We start from the raw sequence: 26,733 nt of genomic DNA on the forward strand, positions 1-26,733 counted from the left end.
TAACGCCTGCTCATTTTTACGTCTCGTCTCTATGTATCCTAATTGTGAAGTACCTAATCGAAGCCAGCATCACTGGCATATTTGTATAGTAAATCATTTATCAATCCAATCTTTGAAAAGAAGCATCATATATAGAGGGATGTTAAAAGCTGCAATGATAGTAATTATACTCAATGTCCTCACCAATCTCCTAATTACCATCTTTGTCTTTGATTTGTTTGTCCGAGGCAGTGCTTTTACCGCGGTATCTGATCCTATATGTAAAGTCACATCACTGGGATTTGAGGTATCCGTCTCTTGTTTTCTGGCAACTGATCGCATGACAGCATTACCCCTGCATTCGAGAAAAATGCATCGATGTAACTTGAGCATCAAATAGTCAAGGAGGCACCCAATAGATTACAGAAGAATGACAAACATTGAACTGAAGTGACGACAGCATGAATAGCTTGCTTATCATGAACAAATCAACATGGAATCAAATTTTTGAAGAAAAAGAAAAATATTGAAGGACAACTACCTAAGTAGCTCAGACTCGAGTGTGAGTGTCTGATAAGGGTGCATATCTCGGATCCTTCATGATCTAAATTTTAAGATTCAGGGGTACAAATCCAGTATAGATGCTAGTGCGAGGATTCAACTAAAAATAATTCAGCTAGCTAATAACAGAGTTACAAAAATATGCCTAAATTATGGTGGACTATTTGGAGGAAAAGGAATGCACAATTATTTTAGAGCAAGTTGGATCTGTGATTATTATTAAGTATAGATGCATCTTCTTACTGTTTTTTAGGGTGTAACACGGTTGTTGGAAATAATGATATATAGGTCATGATAGACTACTTGAGTTCATTGCACATTCAACAGTGATGTTGTATGGTTTAAATCTTTAAAGCACCTTCTGGTTGCAGACTACATACAAATATCTTTTAACTGATATTAAAAAAAAAAAAAGCATATGCCTAAATTATGATTTCTTCCTAGCTTTAGTTTCAGAAATCATTGTATGTGTCTCGAATTTCTCTATTGATTTTGGTCAAAAGTATCCAAAAACAATTGACCAAATCTGGTAGGGATCCCATAACCATCTCGTGTCGACACAGGTGTGGCACTGGAAGTGAAGAATCCGAGCAACTTAGACTACTCCAAGCCAAGTTGTAGTGTGAGATACTTCCTCACTGACAGTAGACTTAGACATACAGATTTTTAGAGGTACATGGGGACTTGCTGTAATGCACGATCAGATCCTGTAATTCTTAAAGTGCATTGCTATCTAACAAGGTTATGGTGCTTGTAATCTAGGAGGCAACTTCGAGAAACACACAAGCATGCTCAAGTAAAAATAAATAGTTACTCGCTGCAGTTCATGCAATGACTGGTTCTCTTTGATGGGACTTACCGTTCCACTGAAGCGCTGTCGCTTGAGCATGTAGAAGACACTTTAAAGGTTTTCTTTATGAGGTGCATCGATCCTTCTGCATCCCATATCTCCTCATATTCATATATCTCATCTTCACTTTTCAGTTTTTTCCCACCTCCCGAAAAGCTTGAACTAATTAGACCTCTTACATTCATCAGAAATCCATCAAGATAGTGCGGAAAGAGCACCCCATTCGTGGGCCAAAGGACGGCAATAAGAAGGGTCATGACAAACAGCAAAATATACCTGAAACATCCACAAACAAACTTTAAGATTACACGAAACACGGTTTATTAAGACAAATGTTTTGTTTTCATCTCAATCTACTGAATTACCATATATAAATGTATAACTGCACAGGGAGAAAGCACACTTTGGTGGAAATTGCCTCCTCTGGCATTGATCCGTTCGGTAAGATAAGATTACTTGCAGATAATAGCATGTAAGATGGAAACAAATTTCCCTGCTGCCAGCTTATAGTCCCTAGAGTATGCTGCACAACACTATCAATCAAACACCATCCAATCAATACAAACTTTTTCAGTTAAACAAGGTATGATACCTCTTTTACGGAGCCATATTTGGATTTGTGGTTTACTGTACACTGATCATGGTCATGCCCGGAAAGAATCAGTGCCTACAGAAACTCAAAATAATGCAACCCAAAAATCATTCATTTCAGTTAATATTGTGTAGAAATTTCTTCCCTTTATATTGCTACTATGTTTTGGATAAGCCTACATTACATGCAATGGTATCTAGAATTACTACTGAAAATATATATAAAAGATCATTGGGCCATGCGGACATCATAAAATGGAAGGAAATACTTACAGGTTTGATAGAGTCAAGCAGGTCATTTGTTCCTTTCTCAGTAATATAGTTTTGATATCTGTGAATGGAATTGTGACCAAGTCTGACATAAACATCCATGCGTACAGACACGGTAAATCCGTAATAAGCCACTAAAAGTGAGAGTAAGAGCTTACAATATTTCATTATCCTGAGCAGCACGGTTGATTCTCTGAAATAAATGACGAAATATGTAACTTTTCATTATAAACTCTTTCTCTCGGGACTCTACATGATACCAAAGATATGTTTATCAAAACAGAATATATGATAGACCTATTAATTAACCATATTACAAGAAAAGTCACATTTTTCTCCTCACAATAGCAACAAGCAAAATGAAGAAGAACTTTTAAAGATCATAATCCCTATTGTTTAGGTTCTTGAACTCAAGTGCTCTTTTACTGGAGAGGAATAGTACATGAATGGCGACTTTCAGGGGAAGGAATCTTTCCTCTATAAAATAGAAAAAACTAAAACAACTTTGACAAGTTTAAGAAAAAGTTAAATTTTACCTGATTAATAATTGATGATGAGCGATATGAACCGCACGCAGTTTGATCTGGTCGATACAATGGAATATGAGTCAATAGAACCCTTGGATTCGAAGACAGATCTGCATAAGACAGTAAAATGATCTGAGCATCTTACACACAAGTCAAATCACAACATACTCACAACATACATGGATAGTGGTTGGCTGAACATACGCTTAGAGACATTTTTGACAAATTCCCATGTGGCAGGGGTTACATTGTTTTGGGGATGCCCTGTAGATAAGAGATTTTGCTGTGAGTCTTTACAAAATAACAACATCATGAATCGAACCGTAATCGATAGAGTCTCTTTTTCATGTTAATTGATAGGAAGAAGAGCAAAATCATTAAAGTGGTGTTTACAAAATAACAATACCATGAATTGAACCAGCTCATTAGCAATGAATTACTACTTACATTATCTGTTCTGATCGTCAAAGAGTAGTCACATGGTCATGTGTCATACAGAAAACTACTACATTATAGTTAGAACCCTCTATCTCAAAGAGTAGTCACATGTTCTAAAACAGCAAGTACTAAATAAATTAGCATTTTTAGACACTACATGTACATAAAAAGGTATAAAGGAATTGGGGAGATTGAAACAAGTGAAAGAAAAAGACTAGGCAAATATATTCTTGAATAGTTATTCAAAAAATGGATATTAACTCTTCGACGCTGAAACGAGAAAAGTTTTAGTTTTATCTCTAAGCAATAACTGTTGAAGTTCCCAAACTTTTATATATATTAATAGAAACAACAAAAAGAGCTCCAAATAAAGAGTAGATTGTGATATTACCATCTAAGGTTTGCGCATCGATGGTGATGAAATCTACTTTCCCAGCTGTAAACTGATAGTTCCTTGCACCAAATGCTTTCTCATAGCGTTTGATAACCTGCATTATTGTGTGCACAGATAAGATCGGAAATAGAATAGGAGTAAACCAGAATGTCCTGCTTCACAGACCAGGCAGGAGCAATGAATGCACTAAATCTGTATGTTAAAGTTTCCGGTATAGAGATTCCATAAGGCTAGTAACATGACAAAATAGCTAGCTAAATGGAAGCATGATTTTCTCTAATAACTGAAAACATTGAACTTTTGTAGCAAACAGTAACTTGGTTGGCGCAGAATCATAAATTGTCGTTTTATAGAGACATTTGGTGCTCCTTGAAACAAAGCACTGATGCCAGATAAATTGAAGCTTGTATGGGTTTCTTTAAGCAACTACAAACACATCCACTTTACCATCAACTACAAACACTAGTTGACCTAATCTGAAAACTCTTCATGTTATGAATAATAAATTAGTTAACTTACTTAATAGGCATTTGGCCACTGGATATGGAACCCCATTTTCAAGTTTTGATTTGAAATTGTTTAAGAAATTTGCACAAAATTTCAACTTCAATTTCAAATCTCAAATTCTCCAAAAAGTAGATTTCAAATTCCAAAAATGTGATTTCAAATTTTTAAATGTCTTGAATTGTGGGAAAGTTGTGATAGTTTTCACAAATTGTGGAGTTTTCATGTTTATGAGGAAAAATACAACTTAAGAAATCTAAATTGCATGTCCAAACAAAATTTTGATTTTAAACCACTAAAATCATGTCCAAACGAGGCCTTAGTTGAATTATCCTAGTTATTCAACTTTTTCTGAAATTAGATGCGGTTGTTTCTGCCTTTCTGGATCCTCTCAATGTGAAACCTGGTACTCATGGACACTATTCCAGCAGTTTTCCGGTATCTGGGACACCAGAAAGAGTGAAGACAAAGCTCATGACTAAATTTTCAACCAAAAGCTTCCTAATGTGATAACTGATCTCGAGCAGGCCGCAACACACCAACAAATATTTCTTTAGTACTTATTGTGCAATGTTGGGGGCTCGAAGACCATCAGATACTTTCCTAGTCTCAACCATAAGCGATGCCGGTCAGGGATCTGTTGCTTTTAGGACTCCGCCGGCACCTTATAAGAAATCAAAGTTTTTGGGTTTGGGGGGACTATGGTCGCAAGGCTGAAACTTAAAAGAATTGACGGAAGGGCACCACCAGAAATTGCGGCTTAATTTGACTCAACACGGGAAAACTTACCAGGTCCAGAAATAGTAAGTATTTCTTGATTCTATGGGTGGTGGTGCATGGTTGTTCTTAGTTTGTGGAGCGATTTGTTTGGTTAAGTTTGTTAGCAAACAAGACCTCAGCCTGCTAACTAGCTATGCGGTGGTATCCCTTCGCGACCGCTTCTTTGAGGGACTATGGCCTTTTAGGCCGCGGAAATTTGAAACCATCCACTAAATAATAGGTTTGTTTGATGCAATGTTTTAGAAGAAGATTTAATCTCCATCTTTTCATAGGCTTATGAGTAATTTGATACATGAAAAGAAGATGAGATATGAACAAGTCAAAGAGCATATTAAATATCAGTTAAATAACATGTTCCAACTCTATCTGAATAATTAACACACCTCAGGCATACGCGAGTGAAAAGCTGCATACCCTATATCATGGTTTCCAGCAAGGTAGTACAGCTTTATGTTTGTAGTTTGCTCAAGCATGTCAATGTCAAATATATGCTTAAACCGACTCCGGGATTCCTGCCATCTATCAAATTAAATAAATCGAAGTCCAAAGCAGAAGAATAACTAGAGAACATTCAGATATTTCATTTATGAAAAAGATTCAATTCTGAACTTTATATAAGGAAGCAACTGATAGGAATGTGTCTTAAATTAGTCCAAAAAGTAGAGTTTTTGACTGAGATACAGAGAATTACAATCAGAGCTAGGTTTCAATTTTCATCCACAAAGTAGTTTAATTTTTTATTAGGAGAGTAAAATTTTAAGATAGAACATTAAGCATACACAAGTACTTACTCTTCATCAGAAAGAAAAGGCCCACCGTCGAAATAATCACCTAGGAACAGAATTATATCTGGTTTGGAAGGTAAAATAGATGATAGGAATGCCCTGCGCATATACAGATCTGTATAGAACTGAGCAGCTTCAAGTGCAAAGGATTTCGGGGCAAGATGAAGAGAGGTTCTATCCATGAGCTATCAAAATACAAAATATGTCGTGAATATGAAATCAAAATGTCAAAGCACAGAATAATATAAAGATAAGCACAGTAAATCCACCATTATTTTCAGAAGCAATACCTGCGGATCAGTCAGAACAGCAATTTTCACGTAATCACGTTGATGATCTACTCCATCTGTCTGAAACCAAGGACAACAAAGGTTAATACACCTGAGTTCTTGCACCAGCTCAAAGAAGCTGAATCTTTATGGAGGGGACAAGCCATTAAAATGTATACATCTTAGTATCAAGATAATTAAGAAGTATACTTCATGAAGGGGAAAGTTAACGAAAAAGCATTGCCTTATCTAGAGCTACCAAATTATTGCTCTATAATTAACCGAAGAAGTTCCCTCAAATAAAGTATCTAGCATACGAAAGTCCACCACTTATACATATAATTATAAGTTAACTTACCAAAAAGAGTTCTTTTATTTTCTTTTTAATTTCTAAACAAGCTAGCCTTTTGTTAAATCTGAATGAGCTTTTGACAGAAAATTGTTAGGATCAAGCGCTTAGCCGCTTACCATCATACCAAAAGTTATAGTTGATAGCAAGGGATCAACTTTATTTCTTAACCAAGCTCACCAATCAAGCGCCACATTCGACCATGACTCCGACCCAGGCCACCCCAGCCCCTTGTAGACCTTCCCATAGGTACGATGGTGGCATTATCCAACACTTATGATTCTCAATGAGTAAACAAGAACTAACACACAAATTGACAGCTCCAACTAGCATAAAAAGTGGTTGGACAAGTACAAAATGAAAGGCCCCCATCATTTTACAAACTAAAGCTCCATGATATCTTCAACTCAGTACAATCTAAAGATGATAACAATTGCATACACTATATACTAATTCACAGATTCAGTTGGAAGGATAAATTTCATCTTCCATTGGTCAACGGTGAGCTGAATATTCCCTGATCTGGAGTTAAGCTGCTTAACATGAGGAATCCCAAATCCCACAAGAGACTTACAAAAATGGGAAATGGGAACCATTTTTAACCAAAAGATTATTTCTTTAACATCACACAACCCCTCAAAACCCAAGCTCACTTGCAGCTGAACACTGTCCATTACATCCCAAAACAGAACAATAAATAGAGAAAAAAAATGATTCTTGAATCTAGCTCAAGTCAAAGATAAAGTTAAAAGTAAATTACTACTTCATCAAAGTTTGGAACTTTACCATGGAAGAAGAAGAAGGAGGATGAGACCAAGAACATGAGAGAAAAGGGACCCAAAATGAGAACATCTCTCCATAGAGAAGAGTCAATGCCCAAATAAGGCTTAAGGAAACAGCTAACTTCAACATCTCTGTTAACTCAGCAATTACTGCTCCTTCTCTACTTCCATTTTTTTCTTGTAGATCCCAAAACAAAGCTCACAAAGCTGAATAAGTTAGTTTAATTAGCACTTGGTGTATGAGTTTTTTAGACTTTTAGTTATAGGTAGCTGGCACCACTTTAACATCAATGGTGATTTCTTCTATTTTTCTTAATTATTTTTTATTTTTTATTTTTTATTTTTTATTTCATGGTTTTTCGTTTGTACAATGATTAGTAAGCAGTTGTTCAACATGTCTACTTCTAAGGGATAATTATGAAATTCAGAAATTATGTAAAGCAGGTATACTTAACTAGCTTTATATATTAGTAGTAATAACTTTTAGTAAGTTTTTATCTTGAAATGAATAGATTTTTAGAAAACTAAAAGATGTTTTCTTGTTTTTGCTGAACGACTAAAAGATGTTATGAATTAGTTACTTCAAAAGGTGGGGTGGGGGGAACAAGTAGCTTTAAAATATCACATTTAATTGCCTTAAAAATATTATTTGATTATAATGTAGGAAGATATTAGTATAAGGATTGTTTGGTCATGCGATATGAAATCATGATATGAATCATGAAATGAAATCATGAGATGAAATCGTTTGGTCATGTGATATGAAATCATGAAATGATGTTGAAGTTTTGTTTGAACATGCGATTTGAACCTTTTGTGTGGTATGTTTTCTCGTAAACATAAAAATCTCATAAGTTGCAAACTATTAAATTGTCCCAATTCTTTATACAATCCTTACCAAATAAACAAAAGTTTATAAAATCCCATAATACATTATCACAAAGATATTCTTAAAAAATACAAGAATTATTGATCAAACTTTAATTCAATAAAAAAAATTAAACATATATAAATTGTGGTGTACTAGTCTTTAATATAGTCCCCCACATAGTTCAGACAACTTTTTCAAGTTGAACTTATATTTCTCGTTCATATGAATAAGAAGACGAATCAACATTGTTACTTTGAGCTAGGGGTGTACAAAACTGAACTGAAAACTGAGAAAAAAAAAATCCAACTAGTGGTTGGTTTGACTTGATTTGGTATTGAAAAAAAATCTGACTATATTTGGGTTGGTTTGGTTTTAACTAAAAAAAACCAACCTGACATTATATATATAATTTTAAAATTTTATTTTATACATAAAAATATTTACTTTGATATACTTTTTAAATATTTCTTATGCTTTTCCATAGTTTTTATCTTTTAATATATTATTTCAAATTTGACACTTAGAATTTTGAATGGTTCAATAAAAATTATAGTCCACAGATGTTGGTAATTATAATAAAGTTTAAATCAAAATCAAATTAATATTAATGCAAAAAGAAAATCAATTCAACACTAAGAATGACAATAATATTGGATATTTGTTCTTTGGTTTTACATTGGTTTAGACAATTCAAATACATAATCTAATTTTAATTTCCTTTAATATTTAGTCATGTAACTAATACTTATTAAATTTATTTTAGCATGATTTAGTACTTTTAAATTATGATCATTTTCATTACGACTTGTTAATTTGCAATATTTATTTTACGCGATTTCATTATTATTATTTTTTTATTGGATATTTTAGTATCATTACTCATATCATATTTTTTGTTAGTTTCTTAAGAAACACCTTAGATAGTTGTATTTTGGTAGGACTAAAGAAATATTTGAAGTACAAGTAAATTATATGTTTGTATGAATACTTTACCGGAAAAACCCAAAAAAATCCGAAATTCCGAAAAACCCGAGGTTGAAAAACCCGAGTTTTATTGGTTTGGTTTGGTTTATAGATTTAAAAATCCGACACAGATGGTTTGGTTTGATATTTGAAAAACCCGAACCAACCCGGTCATGTACACCCCTACTTTGAGTCATTTGTTGGTCAATTTGGTTGGTAAATAAATTTGATAAAAAATAATAAATTTGGTGAATATAAATGGTAAAGTAGCAATTGATTTGAAGTAATAATAAAAATTCTATGTTAGTGAGGATAATCGATATATGAGATGTAAATGATTTAAAAAGTAATGATATGAATTATAAATTTTTATTTGCATATGAAATAAATTGTTAGTAGATATAAATGTGGGGTTATTTTTACAAAATAGTATAAACTTGTGGATCAATTTTTGTACTTGAAAAATCTCAAATCATGATTTTTTAAGAATATGAGTTCATCTCATGATATGAAATCATCGTAAGCTACTCTATCTACTCTATTGTTCCTTTTTACTAGTCCCTTGTATTAACAAAATAGATTTTTCATTTTATTTATGTATTTAAATAAATCAAGAGAAATTTATTATTTTTTAAATATATTCTAATTATTAAAAAATTACATAAAATTTTATTTCCTTCGTCAGCTTTTTACTTATTCACTATACTAAAGATAGATATCCACAATTACTTGTCTAGTTTGGAAAATAAAAAAGTAATTTATCACTTAGTTTTCAATTTACCTTATTATTAACTATAATCATTTTTCAATATAATGCATTTTACAAAATATTGAATTTATTGTATCCAAAACGTAATATAGTTGTCATTCTACTTATTGTTCCCTAAGAAATGATTTAAGTCAATACCGAACAATTAAAAATATAAACTAAGAAAGTAATAGTTAGATTTTCAAAGTATAATTAATACTTTGCATAGATTTTGTTCGAAGACATAAATGTAAGAAGGTATTATTTTTTTCTTAAATGGTCTGAACAAATATCTAATGAATAATTTTCAAATATACTTCTTTACAATTTCCTATTTATACTTCTCTCAGTGGATATACCAAAACCTTAAAAAATTTACTTATTGTTGACCAGATGGAAGTATATACAAACTGTTTTGTCTTTGATATACATCAATAAACACCATCCTCATGTCCCTTTCCTTCACCAAAATGTCGAAAAATGATTCCAAAAATTATTTTCAAAAGAGGTAAAATGATTTCGTACCAAAAGAACTAAGTAAACGTTTTAGCAATATACAATGTCACACACAATAACCAACAAGTAAACATTATAACCAACGCCTCGTCTTTCCCCAGGAGCACACGCAGGAAAAACAGTACTATGCACAAAATTGAATAATCCAGTACATCAACATTGTGTAAGAATATCTTCTTTTTAAGGATACATTATAACAATTACACCTCGATCCCAATTTGAGGATCGATCACCACTATGGAAATATAGGAATAAGCTACAGCAATTTAACAACTATAACTACGCCTCAGCCCCAAAAGCAAGTTGGGGTCAATAGTTACATTTTGAATGGTATTCCGAAAGCAAAAGAAAAGGAAGCTAGTATTATGGCCTCCATCCTTTTACAAATTATCTCCAAGTGGAAGACTATAAAATCAGCTTCAATATACTGCAGGGAAGAATTTAAATTTGTTTGTTTGCTAAAGAAAATTATACAACATGGATAAACGTTGAAGAAGAAGTCAATGGTTCACCAACCGTCTTGAGTGTTCCATCTATAAGAACCCATCTACCACTTTACCACCACATCATTCACTCTAGATTTAGCCAACACTTGGGCTGAGTGCAGCTTGTTAGACTCGTCACTTTTGATTCATCGCCAGTAGTCGAGGAGTTCATTTTCCGAGGCATGAGTATCACCACCCTGAGCATACTTATTCCCCTTCTGCACCGTGCCATGGCAAGAAAGGTTAATAGCCAATTGTGATTTGGAAACTTGATTTTTTACTTTTGATTTGGGGAGGAGGTAGTGAGGGAACAATCAGGATATTTAATTTATCATGACATTCAATGTAGCAGTGTATCCAAATAAGCAGTTAGTAATTGAAAGCTCTAATGAAAGCCTATATATGCAGCTAGTAGAAGAGGGCTTGATGGAATTTATTGTCGAGACCTGGTAGTTTTGCTACTCTAACAAAAAGGGTACAATTAGTAGCCTAAAAGCCAAAATTTAATGAGAGGTCTTGAACTAAAAGGGAAAAAAAACTCTTAACAAGATGACAACATCAACATGCATAACAACTTTTGTATATTCGTAGAGAATGATTATGTTATCATTTTGTATATGCATACTAGGCATGAGTATCAAAATGAATAGATATACATATTTAACAAGTTTACGAGGAGTTCATTCACTCGCCAACAAAATTATGATTTTGTATATTTTGTTCAAGATTGATCATCAGTTTCATCATGTGTAATTCGCCAAACATGTTCATGCATGACTGGATAGAATTCTGCAGTCATTCAATAATACTAAAAACCAAATTAATTTTGTTTTCCAGGAGTTATTATGAAGGAAATAATTCTTGACAATACATTTTTTGAATTATTTTCCTTGGTGATTGATGAATTGACACGACATATCCAAAGGGAAGTGTCATGGTGTATGAAATTTGCAGATGACATAGTATTGAGTAACAAGACACGCGACAGATTAATGATAATCTAAAAGTTTGAAGACAGACCCTAGAGTCTAAAGGGTTCAAGTTGAGTAGACTAACACGGAGTACTTGAGTGCAAGTTCAGTGGCATGACTTAAGAGGCAGATGATGAAGTTAAGATCGATACACAAGTCATCTCCAACAAAGGAAGTTTGAAGTTTCTTTTTTTTTTTTTTTTTGATGACAAGGGAAACCCGCAGCCGCTACCCTTTGGGTGTGCACAGGGTAAAACCCCGCTCCTATGCAATAGCTCGCAAACCACATAGGAGAGATAGCCCACACTAGGCAAGCCCGGTGCGACGAGCTCGACCCAGAAGGCAAACCCCTTGCTTTCGCTGGCAAGGGGTTTCAAACTTGAGACTTCCAACATGGAAATCCCAAGCCCAAACCACTGGGCCACCCCGAAGGGTGGAAATTTGAAGTATCTTAGATCAATAATCCAAGAAAATAGGAGATTGATGATGATGTTACACAACGTATTGGAACAGGTGGATGAGATGGAGGCTTGCATCATGTATCTCATGTGATGAGAATGTGTCACCAAGGCTTAAAGGTAAGTTTTATAAAGTAGTTGTTATACCATTTATGTTGCAAGGGTCGGAGAGTGTTGCTGATCAAGAACTCACGTGTTCAAAAGATAAAAGTAGCGAAAATGAGAATGAGACAGATGAGTTGACATACTAAGAGTGGGAGGATTAGGAATGAAGAAATTCGAGACAAGGTGGTTGTGGCCTCCATGGTGGACAAGATGAGAGAAGCGAGACTAAGATGGTTCACATGTGAAGAGGATATGCACAAATGTCACAGTGAGGAAGTGTGAGAGGTTGGTCATTGTGGGTCTAAGGAGAGGTAGAAGTAGATCGAAGAAGTATCGGGAGAAGTGATTAGACAAGACATGGCACAACGCAACTTGAGCATTGTTTAGTTCTCCTTGTCAATATTATTATTATTGCTCTCATATGAGCTTATTCTTCAAATTTTAGTATTACATGTTTCCCTTTGTTTCGATTATCGTATTATTTGTTGTTGCTATTGTTCTTTTCTCCAGTATTTTTATCATGCCCTCTCCACTACTTTTCCTTTTACATAGTTTAGAAATGCTTTACTTAAGTCAGGGGTCTATCGAAAACTGTCTATCTACCTTCACAAGGTAGGGTTAAGGTTTGTATACACACTACCCTCCCCATACACCACTTGTGAGATTACACAGGATATATTGGTGTAATTACATTTTCTGAATGCTCTCTATCTCTATTAATTTGTTCTTGAGCATCTTCTGTTTTTTTAATTGTGCAATCTCATTTCTAAATCAATTCATGCACTCATACAAGAAGTCAACAATATAGTCATTGTTGTTTAATGAATTTTAAACAACAAAAACTATACCCTCCCCAGACTCCACTTGTGGGATTTCATTGGGTATGTTGTTATGATTGTTTAATGAGTTTTAAGCTTAATGTTAAGATTTCTCCCATCTTTATCACACTCACTGGCCGGTTTATTGTTCCTAGAAATAGGAACTGTGTAAAACAATTTGTAGCATAAACAAAACACAATCCAAATCTTTGGAATAAACTAACCATCTTTAATGTATTCTTCGAAAACCCATGTCGGTAATTCTAATTGGTCCTTGGGCCAGCACTAAGGGGAATCAAATAAGGCAGTTGTTTTAGGCCCCCAAATTTGGGAGGGGATGAGTATTTTCTTTAGCAATAATAGGCATATAGGTTTTCTTGGGGGGGGGGTGGGTGGGTGGGAGGATATTGAGTACTATTTGTAAGTAAACTTTTTTATATAAAAGGAAAATTTGTTCGGGTTGGGATAAAGTTAACGTTTGACTTGCTTAAAATGGGAAGTGTGAATAGCTCCCGTAATGTATGAATTGGAATTCGATTGGACAACTGATATCATTATTCCACTTTTTCTCATTGGAACGTGTAACTTTCTTCCTTTGTACAAGTCACAATCTTTATTTTCTCCTTTCTCATCAGATTACATGCTTTCTTTTTTATGTATTTTTCTTACTCTATTTCCAAGAGTTCATTATTTTAACTTATTCAAGGCATTAAGATTCTGATATTTCATCATTCTTTAAGAAAATATAGTTAAAGAATACAGAGTTCCTGTTTCAAGCATTGATAGAAGTATTTTGAAAAAGTGGAATAATGATTTCACTCGTCAAGTCAATTCCAATTCGGAGATACTTCCCATTTTTAAGCAAGTCAAATATTACTTGATTTCCGATCTAGAAAAAATCTTTCCTTTAATGAAAAGGTTTACTTTTTTTACAAATAGCACTCAAACATATTTTTTAAAGGAAAATTATAAGCCTATTATTGCTAAGAAGGTCCCCCCAAATTTGGGGCCCTAAAGCACCTGCTTCATTTGCTTCCCCTTAGAGTCGGGCTGTCTCCTTTGTATCAAAATGATGATGATAATGAAGTATAAAGCTTCTCAAAGCATTCAAAAAATGTAGTAGCAAATTAAAGACATGAAGATTAATGATAGGCTAAGGCATAGAACAAACAGTGATGAACAGGTCTGTATGTGTTCATCACAGGCTTACAAATCTGTTAAATATTTTAGGTATTTCAGTGCTGGTCACTAAACTGAAATATCATTTCTATTAACCAGAACAGAAAAATATTGGAAGGAGAGGAGAGATAGATAACAGAATAAAACTATTGATATTGATCAAGAAATTAGAAAATGGAATAAATTGGAATTGCTGAAACTGACATCTGCCATAAACTATAAAGGAGAAATAAGGAATAGTCACAGTAGGAAGAATGGAGCAAAATTTGTGAACTAATCTTTGAAGTTGATACTAACCAAGTTCAAGAAAGATAAAAACATAGAGACCAGTTGGAGGTGGTTACGTACATATTACAGTTAATGGGTGAAACTTTTGTTGGATAGGGTTGTGTTCAACGGTGGCAAGAGAGCACTTGGGGAGCAGATTCAGACGAGAAAAGACACAGACCATGAAGAGATCAAAATTATGGAGATTGAATGTAGTGCAGAACATCATATTGCATTATGTAGTTAGCAGAATTTAATTTTTTTGGACATTGGTTTATGTCAGTGTACTTCAGTTTCTGCAAATTATCACCAACTTAGTGTACTTAAACAAAATTACTGTCGTATTTAAAATTGAAAACAAATACTCAGACTATAGAGGGAAAGAATCCTACTAACCTTTGGATGGATCAACATGTACAAAGAAACTTGCTGCAACAATAAGATAGCATAGGATAAGCATCAACCCCTTAAAATAGTTTGATGTTCCTTCCTGCATCGTGTAAAGCAACAATTATAGTTAGTAGCAAGCCTTTCGTGGCTGAGTAGTTTAGGGTAGGGAGTAGACTGAACAACATCATCTATTTTATTCAATTGTCTGATTTGCAGGGGAGGAGGAGATGTGCCAGAAGGATGTAAGTTAGAAGACGAACCTGCAGCATAAATGCCACAACTAGCACTGTGATAAAGAGTGTAGCAGTCTCAAACAATTGGAAGTTCAAGTCCATTGGTTTACCCATGAACCAACCAACAACAACACAAAATGGAATCTGCATCATCAAAAGCATGAGATCTACGAATAAGCAACTTGATTTATAAGCTCTATCATAAACTTTTAATAAATACTTAAATAGCACCCAGAAGGTGCAAACAAATGTATTTACAGATTAATATCACAAGTATGTCCCTTCTCTCCTTAGAGGGAACCTATCAGATCTATCAATTCCATGGCTCACTATAACAATTCTGCTTACACCAAAAATAAAATAAAATTCTTGATCTTCTGAATAGAGCTTTCTTTTTCTTCAAACACCTCCCATTTCTTTCCTTCCACATGGAACACCAAGCTCTATTTTTTATTTTTTGTTAAATGGACCACCAAGCTCCATTATAAATTTTAGATAATTACAAATTAACTACACCAATACAAACCAACCAAAAAGGACAAATTAAACAAACAAAAATCCAGTATGTTCTTAGGACGGCTTGCATGAATTTAAATAAAAAATAAGAACTAATTTTCTTTGTTATCGGCTAATTTTTATAAGCTAGTTCAGATGATTAATGCATCAAATTATAAGACCTTACCACAAACATTGATATCTGAGTAGAGGACCCAATCGCAACTCCAAGTGTAATGTCCTGCAAACAGTACTCCTTGAGTAACCTATTCTGGGAAAATGAGATAGTGAATATGGTTTTTCAAGAACTCACAAGCTTATCTTTCATTGCGAACATGATTGCACTTGCATGTTCTGCAGCGTTTCCTACAAGTGGAAGCAAGATGACACTAATAAAGGACACAGGCATGTTCATTGAGTCGGATGCTCCCTGAAATCGTATTAGCAACAGGAACAAATTAGGATGAAGAACATACAAAAAAACAAAAAAACTTAAACGAAATTTATATAGCTTTTGATAATTAATTACCAAAAGAGGAGAAAAGATAAGGTGAAGGAAAACTATGACACGTAATAATTAATATCTCAAGGTAAACCTTCTGTAGGTTAGCACATGAATATTAGCATTCAACTTCAAGAAAATCCTAGCCTCTCCAATTGGTTAAAAAGGGCATGGGCCAAAAAATTTAATAAATCAAAAGGAAAGGAAAGGTTACCTCTATGGCATCAACAAGATACCCAGATAGCACAGATATCCATACTGTCAAAATAGCAAGCCACCCTATAGCTTCCCATTGTGTTATCTCGGGAGCCTCTTCTTCATCAGAATTTTCAGCATTATTCTCTCTATCCTGTTCAGATATCAGAGAATAATTAGAAACAAACTAATACATCCTGCAGTAACATAAGCTGGAATGAAAATCACATATCATGGTACAAGTTTATCTGAAAAAACTGAAATCTGCTGCAAACCTATATCCTTCATAACAGGCATCCGATTACTAGATAGGACATACAATGTCAATGCCGATTGCTGCAGACGACCTCGGAGAAATACAAGCTGAATAATAGAGGAAATAAACTATCAACCTATTCCAAGATTTTCAGCAATTTACCTCATCGTTTGAGCTATATAGATTTGGTTGACTCTTGAGCTGAAAAAATAGGTAACTTGCATATGCCACCAGCATTATGCAACTGCTAAATCTTGAAAGAGCCAGCTCTGACTTCCCAAAATGCACTTCTGTGTGGGTGAAATGAAGTACAGCGGGAAATAATAAGCCCATGACTGCCATCAATAACAATCCTGAGTTCACGAGGGCAGTTGCCTGCAATTTAAAGATTTTCATTAGCATTAGCATATAACATTAGAGAGAGCACATTGGTGCTGAGATAATACAAAATTCCACTGAAGTATCAACATTCACAAAAGACAAAAGTGCTAACTTCATTGCACATTTGGTGAGGACATGATTGATCAGAAGATAATGACCTTACTGAAAACCTGGACTTTCTGGTGATGAGCAATCCCACCACAGAAGAAGGCACATCCAAGCACCAAGAGCATATTTGATAAAATGGAACCCAGTAAGGATTGTTTAACAACCCTCATCATCCCATTATTCAATGCATATAATGAGATTATCATTTCAGTCGCATTGCCAAATGTAGCATTTAGAAGGCCCCCAACTATACATCAAAAATAAGGAAAAGTCATTCTGATAATCAAAAGAAGTGTAGTGGGGGGGAGGGGGAATTATGTCTCACACAAGATCAACAAGAAAAGTAGCTCTTTGAGTAAATGCAAATGTTAAAATACTTCCAGCAAAGGGCAATGAGAACAACAGAAGTACAGAAAAACCATAAAACCATTTAAATAGAGAACAAGAAAATCCTATCTAGTGACTCAAGTCAAGGAGGATAATATCCAAAAAATTACTTCAAGGGGTTTCAATTTCCTGATGACTCAATTTCACTGTGAGAACAAAATTTAACTCACATTTTCACATTATTCTATGACTGAATTCGCATTCAACTTAAACACTAAGATTAAGCAAGCAAAACTTAATTCTTCTTCTTCTTTTAGAATCATGGTGTCCGGACAACTTGCTTACACATCAACTAATTTCATGGGTACCTACTACCTCCCACCCGCACTGGTATGTTGTAACTCTGTTGACTGTTCACTAAAGTTTGTAAGATGGAAAGAAATCATCTAGTGTTTTGTCTCTACCAGGATTTGAAACTCAAAGACCTCATGGTTCTCAACCCAATTTATTGACCACAATGTCATACTCTTGGGTGCCTCAACTTAATACTCTCCATAAGTAATCCCAACGGTGAAAAGTTCCTCAATAATAGAAACAAAGATCAAGAAAATGGCAAAAGTACCAAAAGATAATAGCTACCTGTAGGCCCTGTATAGAATGCAAGCTGCCTGTGTCATGACAATCAAAGAAGTCAATGAGCATGTAAAATAACATAGTAGCAGAGGAGAACTGAATAACTTGAAGAGCATAAGCATACTCAGTCACATAACCCAAACGCTCAGCTAAGGGTGTAATGCCCACCAAACTGAAGAAAAACACCCACTCCTGAAATATCAAGATGAATCCAAAGAAAAGTCCAATAAATAAAGTTCAAAAAATAAGAGAGAGATAAATTCAATTGAGGTAAATAGCAAAAGCTTGAGACTTTTTACATGTTTTTTCGTAAGATAGTGTAGCAGTATCGCCAATGGTCCAAAAGGAAGCAAAACATTGATCTTTGCTTTAAGTATCACAATGTATATACTCCTAAAATAGCTGATCTGATGCATCTTCCTCAAGACTCTCGACGAGTAAAAACTTCTAGGCGAAGCCATATGAGCTGACTCAAAATGCAAACTCTCTGTCTTATTTGTAGCATGAGATGAACTAAAGGGGATCTCCTCATCAGATTCAATGTCTAACTTATCCCCTACAGATCCCATCTCAACACTTCAAAAAAAGAGCCAACTGTATACAGCTGAAAAAAATCACAACTTGGGTTAAATTTCAGTAAACCCATAACTAAAAATTAGTTGATAATTTCACTAACATTACCTCAATGAATCAAATGTAAGATGCTCAGACACATAAGGGGGGCCCTAATTGAGCAAAACAAAAAAACAAAAAATATAAGAAACCCAGATCAAATTTCTCACAAAATGTGAGAAAAACACCAAGAAAAACACATACATAAGGAAAATTGCAGTTAATTGTATTTACCAGATAAAACAATCTATCGGCGAATCGAATCGTGTACTGATTTGAACAGCAAAGCTGAGTAGATTACATAAATTAGGAGAAAAATATGTATAGAGATAGTGTGTGTAGTGTATAATAGTAGAGAGATAAATACATAGAAAAATCCGTCCGTGAAGCGTTAACAGGCCGGCGACAGGGAGGAAGAAGAAGGTTCTACGAAGAAGCGCCTAATTTCATTCTAATTTTTTTTTTAAAGATTTGTAGTTATAAATTTATATTTTTCCAATTTAAGTAAAAGACGATAAGATAGGTACTGATATTGTATTCCTGCGTTTCAACTTATATGAGTTAGTTTAAATTTTGCACGAAATTTGTAAAAGAAATGAAAAAATTTGAAACGTGTGATCTAAAATAAATTATACAGGTTTGTGTGACCCCTAATTTATTTTATTAGGGATAAAATGAGTATTTTAAAATGTGTCATTCTTAAAATGGACGGAGTAGTATACTTTATAATATATATATATATATTAACCTTGAAATGGAGGGAGTAGTATACTCTATAATAAATATATTAACCTCCGTCCCAATTTATTAATTACTTTATCGTTCAATTTATTTAAATTAATTTTTTTACGACATTTTAATACATTAAACATAGATAATAACACAAGATTCAAAAAGTATTAGTATTACTTTCTTAATCGTCAAAGTCAATAGGGGAATTTCTTTCTTTTATAGCCACAAAAATTTGACTAAAATCAGTAATTTCTTCTTCCCTTTTTTTGTTTGGGGTGGGTTGGTAAACGCATAATACTTTTATTTTACTCGCTTCAAGTTGCCAACTTGATCATAGAGGTCTATTTCCTCTCATATCTTATTTTCCAAGGCAATCTCAGAATTTCACATTCCACGCAAAGGAAAAGAAAGAATAGTTCAACAAAAAAGCATGCAGTTAAGCAAAAACAGTTCAATTTGGCAATGTAAGTATAATATAGCTTTACTACACACACACTTGAGCGATAAAGGAAGAATCATCACTTGTTATGCTTGAGAACAAAAGCTTAAAATCTTTTGAATTACAGAGGAGTGTTGGCTTTTAAGACATTACAGCCAAGAGATTATTGCTAATAATCGAATCACGTTTGCTGTTTTCAATCCAGAAAGTCTAGTTACTATGTTGTTATTAGAAGATGAATAGCTAATGCAAGGTCCATGAGACAAGCACTGTACAGTGCCAGGACAGTACAAAAATTCATATAACATCAAAAACAAATCCCAAGATCCACCCTTGTTCTCAATCTTCAGGAGTATCAGAGCGGAGGGCTGTAAAAAAGAACAGCAGAAGCATTTGTTAGAAGACCGAAGATGCAGCTTTTGCCATGAAAACAAGATAAAAAGTATGCAATGAACACATAAACGGACCAGCCAACCCACCTTTTGACTCTTGCAAAAATGGAAAAAGAACACACTGTAATCATGTTGAAACAAGAACCTGATACTCGGGTATTCTTCACCAAGCAAAAAGTAAAGGGATATAATGACAATGGGATTTACATCTTGTATGCTGGATTCTCCTCATATTATAAATGAATAATTGTCTTCAACCAAAAAAAGAATGACAATAGGATACAAGCATATGGCCTTCACTTTTTTTTTTATTGGCCACATATCACATCCCCTTTCCCTTCATGCAATCTTTTCATCCACCATCATCCTCGCTAGTTCAATGAACAGGAGTAACAACCTTGGGAACTAAGGTCTCCTATGTGGATACACCCATCTACTTAAACCTAAACCTGAGCAGGCAAGGCGTACTTAATATCTATATGGGAAGTGTAATATGTACCATGTGAATTCACCAAAAGTACGTGCAAGCTAGACACGATACCATTGTTACCAAAATATTATCTAACAATCAATATAGTATCAGTGCTACATACAACTTGTAAACACAATTCTTTTGTTGGAAAATGGATAAACTACAATTCAACTATTCTTGACAGATTCAACTGATTTATCAGTTTTAACATGTATAAACTCCAATTAGAACTATATGAGTATTAAGCCTACATATTAACATCAACTAGTAGTGGAAGGTAGCATCATCATTTAATTTTCTTCTTACTTTATCTGCTGCTATTGTCTAAGCAGAAAGTTCGAAAAACCGACCTTGTACTATGGGGGAAGGAAAACGAATGCACCAAGTCGTCAAGGAAAATTGAATCTTAGTCATGCAGTGAATGCATGTTTATTGTGGTCAAGAAAGTAAAAGACTCACAATCTAATAAAGGTCAATCATTGAACATGTTTCCTTCATGTTTGAGTTTATTGCCGAACAAATGTATTAGATAATGACCTAGCTTTGTTCCCTATTACCCCTAAACATGGACACAATGACCTTTTGGGATATGGCTATCTATGAGTAGTTGTGATGACATCTAACCCCACACTTCACACCAAAGCTTGTCAGTGAGGATATTTACAAGAGGAAACAGGAAAATTAAGGTGGACAGTTCAACAACCTGAGAATACATTTTTCAACAGAAACAATTGCTACGCCTCAGTCTTAAACAACTAGATATCAGCTATATCAATCCCTGCTACCCACCAATTCCCAATGCAAATTCATCTCTTCGAATCGTAAGGATTCATCATGAATTGGTTAGTTTTATACTGGCTACCAAACAACCACAAACCTCCTACCTTATCCGGGCCTCATACAGGCAATGTGAGCAAAGTCAAAATAGCAAAGTTAGCAGAGCAAAACTAAAATTAAGTGAAAAACTGAAGACATCAAATCTCGTTAAATACGTTGTCTTAATTATTAGATCATATGAAACCAACAGAAATAACATTTTGAGACAGGTTAATGGTACTGCCCCCAGGGCTTTAAGAGGGCAATGTGTGATGTGTGGTTAGGCGCACATCACTGGTTCAAACTTTTCCGTTTAAAAAGGCCTGGTATTTAAGTGGAGAAGAGTGAGAGGCAGAAATATGGATTTGCTTGTAGACAATAGCTTACGGATTAAAGTATAAATATCACTGATGATCAAGAGCTATGATACATGACCTTGCAGATAGTTTGGAAAAATCATTGATCTATATCCGCATGAAGATAAAGGTATCCATTTGTAATCTTATTACGACAAAGGAGACTATCTGTATCCTTGTGGAAATAAAGGCAAGATGAAAGTGTGTCTCAATGACATCCTATCATCACCCTTCACAGAAACTAGAAGACTCTGAACGTTCAATTCAAAAGCTAAAAGTGAATATAAGAAATTCTTGTTAGTTGATCATTGTCTATTTTTCCTTCTCAGCATTATCATTATTCCTCCCATTCTACCTTATTCTTCAATTTTATTATTACTTCTTGTTTCTTTTGTTTCAGTTATCATTTAATCATTGTTGCTACTGTTGTTTTCTCCAATATTTTCTACATGGTTCATCAATACACATTTCCTTGTTGTACTATCTTTTCTATGCGTTATTTGAACAAAGGTCTATCAAAAACAACCTCTCCATCCTCTCACAAGGTAGGAACGAAGCTGCGTACACACCACCCTCTCTAGACCCCACTACACTGGGTATATTGTTATTGCTGCTTGTCATAGTCCAACTTCCACATAAAAGAGTAATAGTAAACATAAACACAACCTAAGAAATTATTGACCTAACTATCCGATCTGCAATTGCAGTATATAACTCATTCTAACGAGGGAGTATAGATACAAAACACTGTTTACGACCTCAACAGGACGATTAAATACAAATGAATATAAATGTAAGAAGAAATCTCAAAACTCTAACCTCACACACACAGAGATCCCAATAAAATCCCTTCGGCACAAAGATCTATACTATTTGGCAGCATTAATGAAGAAAAAAAAGGTGAGAATGCTTACTGGGTTTCTGAGGTTTGCCATCAGCCCATTTGGAGATGGAGTAATGGACCTTCTCACGGGAAAGGGCTTCAGCCTTGTAAGGTTCCTTAAGGCAATTCCTAACAAGATTAGCACAGAGATTTGAGTAGGTTATGTAAGTCATCCCTGCTGATCTCCAGAATGGTGCTGCTGCGTTCGATGCCATTTTTCTCCGCCGCTCTCGAGTCTCGATCGCTCTTCCTGCTCTTTTTGTATAATGGTCGCAATTTTGATTACCAAAACACCCTTAAGGAAAAAAAAATGGAAGGGATAATTGTAATTTTATTTTTTATTTTTTAATTTTTAATTTTATTTACCCCTAGTTCTTACTCATTAAATTTTTATTTCGGTCCTTGTGATTGATTTCATTTTTTCTTAAAAGAATCTTGAGTTTTTTTTTTTTGAACATTGTGTGATGAAAATAAAGATAAAATATCAAGACAACAAGAAATATAGTCAAAAATGTTGAGAGGAAAAAAATAGAATTATTTGATGTACAAATAAATTGAATTGACTTCTTATTTATAAAAGAATAGAAGATGGTGTATAAATTACTTGCAAGTTGTCTGTTTAATTGTAAATTTGACCAATTGCAAGCTTATCTAAAAAATTGTGTAATGAATATTCACAATATAATGTAGCTATAACACTCTCTCTTGAATGTTTATTAGTAAATATTGAGTTAAAATTTTACTAGAAAAAAGTTTGATGGACTAAATCTTAAATGAAGAAAAAATAATACATGTATCAAGTAATACACATTGTTAACTACTTCATTAAAAATTGTACTAGAAAAATATAATGGGATAGAATCTTGGTTCAAAATAGGTAGTACAATGTGATAAGATTTGTTAAATTATTAGTTGATGAATTATTTGATTAATTTGCGCCTCCAACTCTTTGATAGAATTATATCATCTTCATTTAATATTGTTGGAATTATGACAAGTATATTCCTGATTTGCTTCATAAATTGTTGTACGATTTAAACTCTATATAAAGCTATATGGTATGATAGTAACTCTTTCATAGATAATACATCTGAGTCGAACTTTTATGTCGATTAGATGAATGCTCTGAATATCCAGAAAACTTGATAGTAATTATTAGGATAAACAAATTTTCATTTGCAATATACAATTGATCTTATTTCAACTTCTTTCCGCATATAATCTACTATTTGTTTTGACAACTTTTCAAGATTCCAATTCAAATCATTTACGCACCTCAAATAAACCTTGCGTATTTTAAAAATCCCATAGTAGATGTTTGTTGTGTCATTTTGATACTTTTCACAACAATTTTTAAAAATCTCACGCGCGTGGTAACAAATGTTTTCTATGTGGATTAAATTCAATGAGTATATACTTAATGAATTTCTTAATACAAATACTTTGTTTAAGTAAAAATTACTAGGTTCGTCCAAAACTCATATCCAGACTTCTAGCTCCGCCCCTGAATACCACTTGTATTTTAGAAGGATTTAACACGAGTAAGGGAACATCTTTGGAGGACATGAACAACATAGGTTGTTAGTCTAAAACTTTACCTTTTAAATTAAAAAAGAAACTTGTTATGGTCAGGTTTCAAGGTGGTTGGAACTAACATACCAAATGTACAGAGGATACCAACTTAATTTCCTGTGTTAAAAAGACCAAATACCTTAGTAAGAACAGAACACAACATGCAATTGAGCCATTAAAACATAGTATTATAGGATTTATAATGTTATATACATTACATAACACAACATATAATTATCATCAGTTTAGAATTTTGCCTAGAGAAGTATAATACTCCTAAAAAGATAATAGGTGTATGCATAAACCATGTACAATTAACAACCTAGCTAGTTGTTCAGGATTAAAGGTTGGAAAACTAATCGACTTTATGTAAGAGGAGTTATCGATGAACTAATCACCTTTCGAGTAATTGTTGACAGCTTTCTAATTCATGCTGCTGCTGGTGTGGAGGAAAGTTGATTAGTAACAAAGCTATTGTTTACCTTGTCACTCAATTCTGTGCATTTGGTGCTACTGTCATATTTTCCCACTTTTGGTTCAAATAGACAAGTGATCATATTTCCCAAGGTCTTAGCTGTGTATTTTACGCGTTGACCTGCAGTACTAGTAACCTCAAATTCTATGGAGGACGCGTATTTTTCCAGGTAACTACTGTAAGAAGGAAGGACAACGTGCAATACAAGTTGGCGTATTCTCCATCTTAGCCCCTTGTCACACAATTCCCAATTGGATTGTTTCTTGTAAATTTCATCGAAGGCCTCAGTGAATTCCTTGAGTTTCTTTTTAACTACTTGTCGATCAATGGCTCTACCTCCTGGGAACAACACTAGGCCTTCCTCGTTTAAAAGGGCTGGGAGTTTCTCCCAGCTCTCTTTCAAATAGATTGTCTCGCAGTACTCCATGTATTCCTCGTGACCTGTAACCCATTCATTTCCCATTAGCTCACCTAGTTTCGTTCCCCTCGTGTAGTTGCACAAGTACCAATGGTTGTTCATCAAGAAGAAAGATGAAAGAGAGGCGTCCTCGTGTCTCTTTGCCCAAGTTTCTATATTGAGCCCAAGTGCTGTTACTATGTTCTGCATTTCATTTAGAAGAAGCCCCTTTTCGAAGCTCTCGTGGTTCCAACCTTGATGTATCTCCACAACTTGGATAAGTGTGGACCAATATTCATCCTCAAGCAGCTGATTACAATACTCAACGACAAAGTTAACCAGCCCCGGAACACTACCATCCACCGGAGGACTAGTTGTCCTCTGCAGTTCCACCTGAAGTGAAAGTTCCCAAAATATTTCACAAGTCCCATTCACAACATTCTTGATCAGATCCCTTGTCTGAGTTTGGATTTCACCACAGGCACTTCCACTGAAAAGCCTGTTGAAATCGGATCGTAGTTTGTTTAGAGAACCAAACATGTTCAAAAGCTTCAACAGTTTGATTGCTTCTTTCTTACCTTCCGTAATCATGTTGCCAAATTTGATGAAAGAATGAATCCCAGATTGGACTGCAACTCTTGCAAAGCACTCCATACATCTATCCTTAAATGCTGCTTTACGGAACACCTCAATGCAAAGCCTGTGTTCTGTGTCTAACAAATATTTCACAACAAATTCCAAGTGTTTGTCCCATTGATCAATATAATGCTCTACACTCAAAACACTGTCAAACTCTGTCAATGATATCTCCTCCAGGTAATCCAAATCGAACCCTTCTAAAGCTTTCCTCACGTTTAAACTCCGAACCTCAACATAGACAGACATACATTTCTCAACCCGACCATTCACACCCAATCTCTCAATAACACCTTGCACATTTCGAATAACATCAGGCAAAGCCACAGACAATGGTGTTATGCCCCTTAACATAGACGCGAATTCAATCTCCACCTTGTCTAACGCAATCATCAACGCTCCACCTTTGGCACGATAACGTTCCTCAGTACCCTGCAATCCTCTAACTATACTCAAACACTTGTTCACTTTCCTAACATACCAAGATGAATCACAACAACTACTGGTATCAAGCCAAGACACGACTAGTTTACAGTTATTGGTGAGTAAACCGAGTGCTTCTTCCATCCGTTTAACAGTTGTGAGATAAGATAACACATCATCAGAAACATCATCAGTTGAAAGAGATTTTTCAAATCCACATATAACATCAAATATCATAACAACAGAAGAAGCAGGACCAATGACTCTATCAACATCATGAGTACTCATCTTATATAATGTACATTTACATGATAAGTCTCTAAGAGCAAATGATAAAAAATCAAGCCTTTGTTCACAACTCTCTAATCTCCAACATCTTTCACTAATTTCAACTCCTAATTTTCTTGATTTCTCTATACTACACTTGAGAAGTTCTCTTGTAGCTTTGATCTTTTCAATGTCATCCATCTTTTTTTTTTTTCTTGAGAAATCTTGTGTTAAAGTGAGTAATTTATATTATGTTGTTTTGTTTACCAAACTCAACAAAT

General features: G+C 34.3%; 4 protein-coding genes across 4 annotated transcripts; all 4 read right to left on the reverse strand.

The window, feature by feature from the left end:
• Window positions 1-8: 8 nt before the first annotated feature.
• Window positions 9-7,440, reverse strand: LOC125820147 (uncharacterized protein C630.12). Its single transcript, XM_049499572.1, has 13 exons — window positions 7,084-7,440; window positions 5,970-6,029; window positions 5,686-5,864; window positions 5,278-5,413; window positions 3,608-3,704; window positions 2,983-3,042; window positions 2,788-2,888; window positions 2,410-2,444; window positions 2,255-2,312; window positions 1,983-2,057; window positions 1,756-1,913; window positions 1,400-1,666; window positions 9-334 (listed from the first exon to the last, which is right to left on the reverse strand). The coding sequence occupies exons 1-13, from the start codon at window positions 7,207-7,209 to the stop codon at window positions 94-96; spliced, it is 1,593 nt and encodes a 530-aa protein (XP_049355529.1). The 5' UTR covers window positions 7,210-7,440; the 3' UTR covers window positions 9-93.
• Window positions 7,441-10,340: 2,900 nt separating this feature from the next.
• Window positions 10,341-18,727, reverse strand: LOC125820077 (vacuolar cation/proton exchanger 3-like). Its single transcript, XM_049499491.1, has 12 exons — window positions 18,662-18,727; window positions 18,280-18,584; window positions 18,105-18,172; window positions 17,987-18,015; window positions 17,071-17,267; window positions 16,694-16,906; window positions 16,295-16,429; window positions 15,892-16,008; window positions 15,766-15,819; window positions 15,111-15,227; window positions 14,857-14,950; window positions 10,341-10,880 (listed from the first exon to the last, which is right to left on the reverse strand). The coding sequence occupies exons 2-12, from the start codon at window positions 18,547-18,549 to the stop codon at window positions 10,870-10,872; spliced, it is 1,305 nt and encodes a 434-aa protein (XP_049355448.1). The 5' UTR covers window positions 18,550-18,584; window positions 18,662-18,727; the 3' UTR covers window positions 10,341-10,869.
• Window positions 18,728-19,828: 1,101 nt separating this feature from the next.
• Window positions 19,829-22,957, reverse strand: LOC125819959 (ATP synthase subunit epsilon, mitochondrial). The gene is made up of 2 exons (XM_049499366.1): window positions 22,714-22,957; window positions 19,829-20,131 (listed from the first exon to the last, which is right to left on the reverse strand). The coding sequence occupies exons 1-2, from the start codon at window positions 22,895-22,897 to the stop codon at window positions 20,103-20,105; spliced, it is 213 nt and encodes a 70-aa protein (XP_049355323.1). The 5' UTR covers window positions 22,898-22,957; the 3' UTR covers window positions 19,829-20,102.
• Window positions 22,958-24,589: 1,632 nt separating this feature from the next.
• LOC125820067 (exocyst complex component EXO70A1-like) lies at window positions 24,590-26,664 on the reverse strand. The gene has a single exon (XM_049499482.1). The coding sequence runs from the start codon at window positions 26,651-26,653 to the stop codon at window positions 24,683-24,685; it is 1,971 nt and encodes a 656-aa protein (XP_049355439.1). The 5' UTR covers window positions 26,654-26,664; the 3' UTR covers window positions 24,590-24,682.
• Between the last annotated feature and the right edge of the window lie 69 nt (window positions 26,665-26,733).

Source organism: Solanum verrucosum, unplaced genomic scaffold, assembly GCF_900185275.1.
Source record: "Solanum verrucosum unplaced genomic scaffold, falcon-dt-bn FXZP01000229.1, whole genome shotgun sequence".
In the NCBI taxonomy this organism is placed as follows: domain Eukaryota; kingdom Viridiplantae; phylum Streptophyta; class Magnoliopsida; order Solanales; family Solanaceae; genus Solanum; species Solanum verrucosum.

What these genes read in the sequence shown, in the direction of transcription:
- LOC125820147 (XM_049499572.1), bottom strand. Translation starts at nt 7,209, where the DNA reads ATGTTGAAGTTAGCTGTTTCCTTAAGCCTTATTTGGGCATTGACTCTT. An exon ending in CGATGCGCAAACCTTAGATG is followed by an intron (nt 3,043 to 3,607) that starts GTAATATCACAA and finishes TCTTATCTACAG; the next exon opens with GGCATCCCCAAAACAATGTA. An exon ending in AATATGGCTCCGTAAAAGAG is followed by an intron (nt 1,914 to 1,982) that starts GTATCATACCTT and finishes AGTGTTGTGCAG; the next exon opens with CATACTCTAGGGACTATAAG.
- LOC125820067 (XM_049499482.1), bottom strand. Translation starts at nt 26,653, where the DNA reads ATGGATGACATTGAAAAGATCAAAGCTACAAGAGAACTTCTCAAGTGT.
- LOC125819959 (XM_049499366.1), bottom strand. Translation starts at nt 22,897, where the DNA reads ATGGCATCGAACGCAGCAGCACCATTCTGGAGATCAGCAGGGATGACT. An exon ending in TGGCAAACCTCAGAAACCCA is followed by an intron (nt 20,132 to 22,713) that starts GTAAGCATTCTC and finishes TCTTTTTTACAG; the next exon opens with CCCTCCGCTCTGATACTCCT.
- LOC125820077 (XM_049499491.1), bottom strand. Translation starts at nt 18,549, where the DNA reads ATGGGATCTGTAGGGGATAAGTTAGACATTGAATCTGATGAGGAGATC. An exon ending in ACTATCTTACGAAAAAACAT is followed by an intron (nt 18,173 to 18,279) that starts GTAAAAAGTCTC and finishes TTGATATTTCAG; the next exon opens with GAGTGGGTGTTTTTCTTCAG. An exon ending in ATCTTGTTGATGCCATAGAG is followed by an intron (nt 16,009 to 16,294) that starts GTAACCTTTCCT and finishes ATACGATTTCAG; the next exon opens with GGAGCATCCGACTCAATGAA.